The 10,929-nt window shown below is 41.5% G+C and overlaps 1 protein-coding gene and 1 pseudogene across 1 annotated transcript; one reads left to right on the top strand and one right to left on the bottom strand.

Moving 5' to 3' along the window:
* Window positions 1-3,795: 3,795 nt before the first annotated feature.
* On the bottom strand, window positions 3,796-8,166 carry Tmco2 (transmembrane and coiled-coil domains 2). Its single transcript, XM_052175666.1, has 2 exons — window positions 7,921-8,166; window positions 3,796-4,113 (listed from the first exon to the last, which is right to left on the bottom strand). Exons 1-2 carry the CDS (start codon window positions 8,164-8,166, stop codon window positions 3,796-3,798), a joined length of 564 nt encoding a protein of 187 aa, XP_052031626.1.
* A 974-nt stretch (window positions 8,167-9,140) lies between these two features.
* On the top strand, window positions 9,141-9,833 carry LOC127680368 (dnaJ homolog subfamily B member 9-like; annotated as a pseudogene).
* Window positions 9,834-10,929: the final 1,096 nt, after the last annotated feature.

Genomic DNA, 10,929 nt, shown 5'->3' on the forward strand with positions numbered 1-10,929 from the left:
AGGGCATTTCTCCATTGTACCAATGGAGGAGTGGTATTCCTGGGTAGGAAAGTCCAGTGTTTAAAGTCAGGGCTTAATCCCTGATCATCAAAGGTGAGGAAGTTTAGATGAAAAAGGCCAGGTGAGGGTCACGTTTGGACTCAGGGGAGGTAAACTGAGTCAGAAACTCTTTTAGAGTTTGATTGGACCTTTCTACTATTGCCTGCCTTTGAGGGTTATAGGGAATCCTTAAAGTATGATTAATACTCCATGAGGCAACAAACTCATTAAATTGTTGAGAGGCATAGGCAGGGTCATTATCCATCTTCAAAGCCCAAGGCACACCTATAACCAACATAGATCTCGTAGCCTTGATGGCGCGGGAGGCCACAGCATATACAAAGGAAGAGCAAGCATCTACAGTAACATGTACGTATCTAAGATTACCAAAAGAGGGATAGTGAGTCCAGTCCATCTGTCAAATAGCATTGGAGAGTAGCCCTCTTGAGTCGACACCTACCCTGTGGAGGGACCCCAATGGTGCAAACGGGGCACAGGTTGCACAAGATCTTGCAAGATGTTTGTGTTGTTTACTGGATAATCTGGCAAGAGCTTGTGTAAGTTTCCTGGGGAAAGGTGAATTGTTGATGCAACACTCTCTTCTGTTCCAAGAGCCCCTGGTCAACAGTCATTGTCACTGAGTCAGTCATCTCACTGCCCTGAGCCAAGATTCCTGGCAGCCTAGATGGGGTCTGATATAAGAAATGGACCATGGCTGTGCCCTATTCTCAAGGGCTCCTTGAAGGGACTTCATAAGGACATGTATGGGACTATTCTGAACTTGTATGTAGAATGATAGTATTCGAACAGTATTCCATATTGGCTGTCAGAAAATATATTGACAGGCTCAGCCTGACAGAGTTCAAAGATCCTCAGGAGCCCCAACAACTCCCCTCACTGGACTGATCCAGGGTTTGGAAGGATGTGAGTACCATCCAAGCCTAGCCTCTGTAGTAGAATACATATCTTTGTTTGTTGGCATTGGGGAAGGTCACAGGGGCCTTAGGGATTGGACTAGATTTCAATAGGTAAATGGAGAAGGGCCGCCAGGTAGTTGTCTGGGGATGGGTAGTTCAGAGTGCCTGTCATTTCTTGAAAACTAAGGGAATCTGCCCATAAAGACTGAGAGTGCTAAAGAGAAAAGGGTACTTTTCTTATCAGGGCACTTATCAGGTTTCTTGTTTTTCTAGACAAGCCGCATGCCTTAACAGCAAGTTTAAAGGTGATTTCATATTTGAAGGTTACCTTATGTAGATCTGAGCTTGGTATAGCCACATGAGGGGGCCATTTTGCCACAGGGTCCCTAGGACCCCCTCTGTAGTCAACATAATTATTGCCAGCAAAGGCCTCAAAGGGTTATGTCTATTAAGGCTTGTGTCAGACAAGCAGATCATTATCTTCTGCAGGAGTCTCTTAGCATCCTGGGTAAGGGTAATCTTAGTAGAGGGGCTATCAGGGCCCACCAATAGGGAGAAGAGATTTCTTATCTCTTGATGGGGATCAGGAAAAATGGCTTTAACTACTTAACAGTCCCATGTCGTTGCGGTTGTTGAAGCTTCATGAGAAAGTAGGTCTCTTTCCGAGAAATAGAGAAGGTCAGGGGTCTAACCTGCTTAGAAATAGAGAATCCCAGAAAGGCATGGGGGATGTTGGCTGACTGAATGGGGGTGGGCAACCCACAGATTAAGCTCTTCTAAGTCTTTTAGGAGCTGAAGGGTAGCTCCTTGTAAAAGAGATGAGTCAGGCTGTGCCAGCATAATGTTGTCCATATAGTGGATGGTCACAATATCTTTAGGGACTGCCCGTAGTGCCTCAGCCACATAACGCTGGTAAATGGTGGGGCTATTTTTCATTCCCTGTGGGAGGACTGTCCATTGGCATATTAGGTTCCCACACTGTAAAGGCAAAGTGGCATCTGTCCTGTGGTGCTAGAGGGATCTGGAAAAGGCAGTCCTGATCTCCATCACTAGTCCGTGATGGGAGGGTGGACGAGGAGGGGGCAGTCCCTCCTGAGTTGTCCCCGTTTCTTCCATTTGTTCATTGGTAGCTCTCAGACCTTGTAAGAGTCTATATTTTCCTGACCTCTTTTTATGTCAAAGAAGAAGGCCCAATCGTCTGTTGTAAGAACAACATATTCCTTAATATGTCCCTGCTCCAAAGTGTGGGAGAGACATCAGCAACAAAGGAATCCCATCTAGGTGCACAGTCATAAATGTAGAAACATGAGGAGAGGTTAATATACAGTAAGCTTGGAGCAGACTCCTATTGACAGGGCTGAGGGGCGCTCCTTTTGAAGTTTAAATCATATCTGAGTTTATCAGAGTTCTGAGACCTGCAGTCTCCTGCCCAGTGAAATCCTTTGTTACAGTGAGGGCACTTTGTTCTTGGCCTAGTGTTATGGGAAGTCCGTACAGAGATGTCCTGTCTTTATACAGCCCCAGCAGGAGTCAGGGTGCTATAGAGCCTGCCCCTGGGTCAAGGTCTCTGGTGGCTACTACCCATTTATGAAGGTCATCATTGTGGACTGCTGCTACCCAATTGTGGATTGGGGCATTAAGACCCTCCAAAGCCAATTGTTTAAACAAGAATGACTTGAGTGGGGGGTCCCCAATCAACACTTCTCTCCACTGCCTCAGTAACTCTTGTGAGAAAGACTGTAAAGGACTCGCCTGATTGTTGTACAAGGTAATGGAAGTAGACAGAGAGATCTCTGGCTTTAAGTGGCCTTCAGCCACCTGGTTGAAGTAGGCATGTTGGCAGATAGTAACTCCCTACAATTGGAGACTTTGTTAGAATTCTTCTGAACTATCATTAACATTGTTTTTATTTTTTGTATAGTTAATCAAAATGACATGATTATAAATTAGAATTCTTCTGGTATCATTGCAATTTTCAAAAACAGCTGATCGAACTAAAACAATTAGACATTTTGATAACATATACACATAAATTGTAAATTATATCATCAGTCTGTTAGTAAGCTGGATATACTGTGGCAAATCATAGTTTATAAAAATAAGAGCACATTTGGGGATGGAAAGATGACTCACCAGTTAAGAGCACTGTTGCTCTTGCAGAGACCCCAAGTTTGATTTCTAGTGCCCACATGGGAACTTACAGCCACCTATAACTCTAGTTCTAGGGTATCCCCACCCCAAGTCTGCACCCCAATGCACACACACACACACACACACACACACACACACACACACGAGTTCCAGGCTGTGCTGGGCCACCTAATGAAACCTTGCCTAAACAGACAAACAAACAAACACCACTATATTCTCCTTTATACATATTCTCACCATTACTCACTTCTGAGTAGTTCAGGGGTCCCCAGACTGCATACATTCTTATGACAAGGACCAGCTTGAGACAACCTATTTGCAAACCATGGTTCTCTGTGACTAGCTTCTCTGATGTTTTCTGCATGGACCTCAAAATCACAGCCCTGATCATCCTCTCTCCTCTCTATCTGCTTCCACTCCAGTCTGGCTATCTTGCATTACAATGAGGTCCCAAGCCTACTGAATCAGCACCATACCAGCATCTTACCACTAGCCACAGAACCAGTCCTTGGAGACATTTCCAGCTATCATTACCCCACATTACCCACTGCACACAAATTAGATGCTGGGCCCTACTGAAGAGGGAACCAGATCTTTGCAGGGTGATTTCAATATAGTTCTCTATTTTATTGATACACCACTGCACACAAGAGGGAAGCAGTGCTTTTCTGGAAAAGACTGGAGTTCATCACATTTCAGATGTGGAAGTAAACCCTGACGTGGGCAAGGGACTCTGGCAGTCAGAGCAGCTGCAGTAGGGTTCGGAGGAGCAGTCCCGCTTCGCAGCAGGTTTCTGGGCGACGATCATCCCCTCCAGGTCTCTCACTTTGTTTTCCACCATCTGAAGCTTTTTTAAAATCTTCTCTTGCAGACCCAACGACAGGAAGACATTACTATTGTCTTGAATCTGGCGACCGCTTCCTTCTGGGTTGGCTAGCAAAGCCTGAAAAAAATCTGAGCCCTTCTTGTAAAGTTGGTAGAGTGTGATCACAAACATCACTATTTTCTAAAATGAAATAAGATGAGTGTTAGCTGGCCATGCATGTGAAATGTCGTCACAGTTAGCTACAGAATAAAGATCTCCTAGTAACAACAATCCCTCATTCTTAAGGCAAGCTTTCCCTTCAACAGAGCATCCTCACACCTACTTTTAATTTTCTTAAAATACTTTAAAGATACACTTTAGTATTTTATGGGTATGAATGGTTTGCTTTCATATATGTAAATATACCACTTATATGCCTGGCTGGTGCCCAAGGAGGCCAAAGGAGAGGTTTGGGTCTCCTGGAACTGGAGTTACAGATGGTTGTGAGCTGCTGTGTGGGTGCTTGGAATCAGACCTGGGTTCTGTGGGAGAGTGGCCAATGCTTATATTTGCTGAGCCATCTCTCCAGCCTCTCTACTTTAAATCTTTTGATCACCATCAACTTACAAACTGCAGTGTTAGATAGGTCAGACATTTAATTTGTATTTAGTTAATTAAAAGTATTGTATTTAGTTAATAAAAAGTCCAGTAAGGGACTGGAGAAATGGCTCAGCACTTTCCAACAACTACACGGTAACTTACAACCATCCATAATGAGTTCTGATGCCCTCTTCTGGCATGCAGGAATATATGCAGATAGAACACTCATATAATAAAATAAATATCTTTTTTTGTTTGTTTGTTTGTTTGTTTGTTTGTTTTTTTGGATTTGGTTTTTTCGAGACAAGGTTTCTCTGTATAGTCCTGGCTGTCCTGGAACTCACTCTGTAGACCAGGCTGGCCTCGAACTCAGAAATCCGCCTGCCTCTGCCTCCCAGAGTGCTGGGATTACAGGCGTGCACCACCACTGCCCGGCTATACATCTTTAAAAAAAAAAGAAAAAGAAACAAAACAAATAAAAGGCATAATATTAAATGCCATTTGCTCAAAGTCTGTTACCATGTGGTGGGTTCTGTGTTAGAAGTCAGCTTGCCAACTTATGGGCTATTCATGGAGAAGAACCCAGAACTTATCACACCTGTGTAGATACTTTCCAGTATGGACTCTGTCAATGTTCAAGACCACAGATTGAAACTGATAAAGCCAGGACTCGAGTCCAGGGATTCTCCCAAGCATAGAGGTCTAAAAAAGTAGATTTACTGATTGTGCTGGATAGTTTTATGTCAACTCGGCACCAGTCATCTGAGAAGAGAGAATCTCCATTGAGAAAATGCCTCCATAAGACGGGGCTGCAGTCAAGCCTGTAGGATATTTTCTTAGTTGATGATGGATGGGATACGGTGCAGCCCTGTTGTGGGTAGGGTCACCCTTTGGTTGGTAGTTCTATAAGAAAGAAGGCGAGCAAGCCAGTAAGCAGCACCCCTCCATGGCCTCTGCATCAGCTCCTGCCTGCAGGTTCCTGCCCTGCTTGAGCTCCTGTCCTGACTTCCTTCCGTGAGGAGCAGTGATATGGAAGTGTAAGGCACATATTTCTTCCTCCCAGGTTGGTTTGGTCATGGTGTTTCATTACAGCAATAGTAACCCTGACTAAAACACTAGTCATGAAAAAATTACTTTAATATGTTACAACAGATTCCTGGTAGGAGTAGAATAAAACCATAACTTTCTCCCCTTATACATTAACACTGTTTATTGAATCTACATAGGCTAAGATATACATTCTATCACGTTGAAGTCTCATATTAATCCTATAAAGTAGCACTTTTAGCAAGCCCAGTTTACAGATAAGAAAACTGGGATAGGGATTAAATGAGTGATCTCAGTTCAGAGCAGATAGTCCACCAAAAATGTATGTATACCAAGCAGTCTAACTCCTGAGCCCACAGTGTTACTCACTCTGCTATAATACTCCTTTATGTTTGGGTATCGTTCCTCCCATTTTTCTCTTCCTTTAGAGATAGGTTCTCATGTATCCCAGGCTGACCCTCCAACCATTTCCAATCCTACCCCATACCTTCCAAACGAATAGAATTATGGTCATTCTTCACCACACATGATTTCTGATTTTGTGGTTTTGCCTAAAGTGTTCAAGTGTCCAGTCATCTCTCTGATTGCACTAAACTAGAAAGTTTGTGTTCTTACTTTACACTATTATTAGATAACTCAAATGTGTCTATGTGTGTGTACTCACACATAATCTTGTATTGATAACTTATGTTTATTTGTTGGGTTCTATTATATGAGATTTTGAATAAAAATTAAATTTGAAATTCTAAAAATGAGGTTCAAACTCCAGCCTTCCCAGCTCTAACAAAACCATATGAATTTGGGCAGGAATCAAGTTACTCCACTTTCAAAGTGGACATGATAATCCCTGGCCTGCCAATTATGCAGGGCTTTCTGATGTTAAACTTCAGATTCAACCATGATTCCTAAATAGAAAAAGAAGAGAAGTATAACATGATCCAATAATAGCGACTCTGTATAATCAAGAAAACAACCCTTTAAGAAAGCCCTCAAGATTGTCTACAATTCCAGCATTTGGTAGGTAGAGTGAGGAAGAGATCCAAAGTCAGCCTTTACTATCTAGTGATTCTAAGGTCAGTCAAGCTAGAGAAGTCCTTCTTGACCAAACACAACAAAAACCCTCCTTAAATTCTATCTTAAATTTCCACCGTGCCTCCACATACCCCATTTTCTTGCTCACTCCTCATATGAAAAATAAACTCCATCTCATGGAGTTATTAGGATTTCACATAGCTCCAAGGACTGTGTTATAAATGCGCTATTATTATCATTGAGGGTTAAACAAAGTTATAAAAATTCCAAATGTTCCTAAAAATCCCAGTGTTTTAAACTTATATTTCCCCTAATGAGCCCTTGTATGTTTCTGGGGGTTTAGCTTGTTAAAACACAATAACAGCCGGGCGGTGGTGGTGGCACACGCCTATAATCCCAGCACTCTGGGAGGCAGAGGCAGGTGGATTTCTGAGTTTGAGGCCAGCCTGGTCTACAGAATGAGTTCCAGGACAGCCAGGGCTATACAGAGAAACCCTGTCTCGACAAAACGAAATCCAAAAAACAAAAACAAAAACAAAAACAAAAACAAAAAAAACCCACAATAACAAAATGAACTGGGATGTCTTAACTCACACACAACTCCCTATCAGTTAAACAGCAGAAACATTAACATCATTGGCAGTAATACAACACACACACACACACACAAGAACCTGGTTGTCCTATGAACAGTGCTCATCCTATGAACAGTGTAGGAGATGGAGGGCTCTGAGAGACAAAATATCAATTAAGTGTTAGCCCAGACAACTTTCTCAAGTGATGAACATGTCCAAAAAAATTTTTTGAGACAGGGTTTCATTGTGTGGCCCTGGCCATCCTGGAACTCATTCTGTAGATTAGGCTGTCCTCAAACTCAAGGATCTACCTGCCTCTGCCTCCCAAGAGTTGGGATTAAAGGCGTGAGCCATTACCACCAGGCCAAATTTATTTTATATCAGAGACAAGCCAAACGCCATTTCGAGAAAAAGTATTTTTGCTCACAACCTAATTGGTGGGGGTTTTCAAGAATAGTATAATTTCAATCAACTCAAGAGACAGAGATGATGGCTTACCCCCAAACACTTACATGGACTTTTAAATCTGAGTAGTAGCAATATGACAGGTAACCAAAATTAAATTTTAAGTGTTTGTTGTTGTCTCAGCCCTTGGTGGTAGGGGTTTGGAGTTAGGGCTTAATGAAACAGGAGGATCATAAATTTGAAGTTAACCTCATTCTACAAAGCCAGCCTAAGGTACGACCCTGTCTTAGAACAACAAAACCCAACAAACAGCCTGCAAAAGACTTAAATTTCTCTATAAGTATACCACCTGAATTGACCGAATGCTTCGTTTCCATAAGGCAAATAATCCAATTGCCAACAAAATCAAAAAGGAAATCCCAAGGATGATTTGCACAGCTGGAGCGAGATTATCTAGTATCCCCAAGTTTGTTGGCTGAGGCACACTAATAGTCTCTCCCACAAAAGTTGCTTGTAACCAATTCCATATTGAGCTGCGAGCAAGAGCATTTAAGAGGTTGTCCCAAGAAGAGGTTGCAGTTGGAAATGTTGGCATTTTAAAACAGCAGCTCCAGGAACTACATGTGCAGAGACTTCAGGAATCTAGACATAAATTAGGGAAAGTGGCCAGGGAGTTCAGGCCTTCAGGAGCCATTATGAGCTATGCTTTGTGATGTCACTAATTCCAAGGCTCGCCTCTTCCACTCACCAGTGCTCAGTCAAGGGCAGGCACAGGCTTGTGTTTTCAGCCCGTTTGTACTGTTTCCTCTGATCTTCTGTCACACCAGCCTCCCATCATAGCACCTTCTACGATGACAGAAATGCTCAGTGTGTGCCTCGTCTGATATAGCAGCCAGTATCACTAGAAATGGGGACAGCTTGGGCCAGGAATGTAACTCAGTTGGTAGTGTTCTTGCCTACTACATACAAAGTCCAAGGTTTGACCCCAACCACTGAAAAACCAGGCCATGGTAGCTATACTAGTTAGATTTCTATTGCTGTCACATGACCAGAAGCAACTAGACCTAGGAAGGGTTATTTCATCAGGTAGATTATGAGCAAGGGAAGCCCTAGCAGGGACATGGAAGGAACTGAAGGAAGAGACCACGGAGGAATGACACTTACTAGCTTCTTCCTCATGACTTGCTCAGACTTTTTCTTCTTTTTTTTTCTTTTTATAAAATGTGTATGGGTATTTTGCCTGAATGTATGTCTGTGCACCATGTGCCTGCATAGGCCAGAAGAGGGCACTGGATCCCCTGGGACTGGAGTTACAGACCTATAAGCCACCACATAGGTGCTGGGAATCCAACTCCAAGTTCTTCAAAGAAGTAGCTAGTGTTCTTAATGGCTGAACTATCTCTCTCTCCACCCCTCCACCTGCTTTCTTATACAATCCAGGACCATTTGTTGAGGGGTGGCATTTCTCAGTGTGAACTGGCCCCTCTTACATCATTCATCAATCAAAATATGTTCCTAGACTTACCTACAGGTCAACCTGATGAAACTGCATTTTAACAATAACAATTATTCCTGACTTCAAAAAGTTACTATGATATTTTAGGTGTGCCAATGTTTGCCTTAGAGTGACAAATCAAAAGGTCTTGCACAAATTAGCCATGGCGTACCACCCTGACAAAAATAAAAGCCTTGATGCTGAAGCCAAATTCAGAGAGATTGCAGAAGCATAAGAAACACTCTCGGATGCAGGTAGACGGACAGAGTATGATACAATTGGACAGTGCTTTTATTAATGGCAAAGGACAAAGAGGCAGTGGAAATTCTTTTGAGCAGTCATTTAACTTCCATTTTGATGACTTATCTAAAGACTTTAATTTTTTTGGTCAAACCAGAACACTTGGTCTAAGAAGCATTTTGAAAATCACTTCCAGACACCCCAAGATGGTGCCAGACAAATGCTCACTTCCAGGAGTTTTCTTTGGGAGGTGGATTGTTTGGTAATGTTTGAAGACAAGGAGAAAATGTTTTCTTTTAGTGGCTTTGATACCACCAATTGACACACAGTACAGATTGAGAAATAGGTTTCACGGCTCTAGCAAGCACTGCAGGACTGTCACTCAACAAAGAGGAAATATGGTCACTACGTACACTGACCGTTCAGGACAGTTGTTGAATCTTTTCCTGTTCCCACTAAGCCACCTAGTTTATTCTTCCTCACTATGTCTGATGAAAAAAACAGTTTTATGTAAACTATTTTGGTAAATACATGATTTCACTTATGTTAAGCAGTTTGTTATAGGTATTCCATATATTGAACTTTAAAAAAAAAAAACCACAAATTAAAACACATCCAGCTAGTAGATAACTCTAATTTTCCTGAGTAGGAAAAGTTCTTTTGAAAGATCATTTGCAAGATTTTTTTCCCCTTACCTGTCCTTTGACTCATTAATTTGACACTGTCCCCTGAAACAAAATCCGAAACAAAACTCAGCCTGACATATATTTAATGATTAAATTTTATGTTATCATAGATTTACATTGTGTGAACTTGAATAATATTTGCAGTGAAGCCTCTATGAATTTAAAACAGCATGCCCTGTGGCTCCTGTGACTTGGGTCACTAAATGTCCATGAAGCTATCTGTAATTGAGTCATTTAGAGAAGAAGACCATTGTTTTTGGCTATTTGCTACTGAAAGTTCTAGAAAGTGATGGTTCGATGTTCATCACAGAAAGATGCCTCTTCTGCAGTAGAATTGGTGTAATGGGAATGATTGTATTGGACGTCATTAAACTGAAAAAGTTTAAAACTTAGGAAATCGTGCCAAGAAATTGTGTTTTGGTACTAATTATTTTGTATGATCAAAATCATAGTTTTGTAAACATCTTTTTGAATATTTTTCTGTTTGTTGACTTTCTAGGTCTTTGAATTTGTTTTTTGTTTTTGGTGTGTGTGTTTGTGTGTAGTTACTCTTTTCGCACTTTATCTAGAGATTGACTAATACCTCATTCTTTTTGTAAAAGCAGCCAGTAATTTCTGTGCAACTTTACTATGTGCAATATCCTTAAATTTTAAGAATGTGTGCGTCTTTTGTTGTTAGAGTTATTTAGTTCTGCACTTTTCTATGTTATACTCCACACAAGTATTAATCCTTTGGATGCATATGAAAACAAGTCATGTCTCATACAATATTGTGTGTAAGAAAAACTATAAATATTTACAACCTGATCTTCAGTGTTGTCATTTTATTATTCAGTTTTGGGTTGTATAGTATGTATAAAATGAAGCATATTCTGAAAAAAAAATAAAGTTAGAAGGGAGGAGATATTGAACGCACAGAGGTCCTTGTACAAGGCAC

This window comes from Apodemus sylvaticus, chromosome 3, assembly GCF_947179515.1.
Source record: "Apodemus sylvaticus chromosome 3, mApoSyl1.1, whole genome shotgun sequence".
Taxonomy (NCBI): domain Eukaryota; kingdom Metazoa; phylum Chordata; class Mammalia; order Rodentia; family Muridae; genus Apodemus; species Apodemus sylvaticus.

What these genes read in the sequence shown, in the direction of transcription:
- Tmco2 (XM_052175666.1), bottom strand. Translation starts at nt 8,166, where the DNA reads ATGCCAACATTTCCAACTGCAACCTCTTCTTGGGACAACCTCTTAAAT. An exon ending in GAAGCATTCGGTCAATTCAG is followed by an intron (nt 4,114 to 7,920) that starts GTGGTATACTTA and finishes ATTTCATTTTAG; the next exon opens with AAAATAGTGATGTTTGTGAT.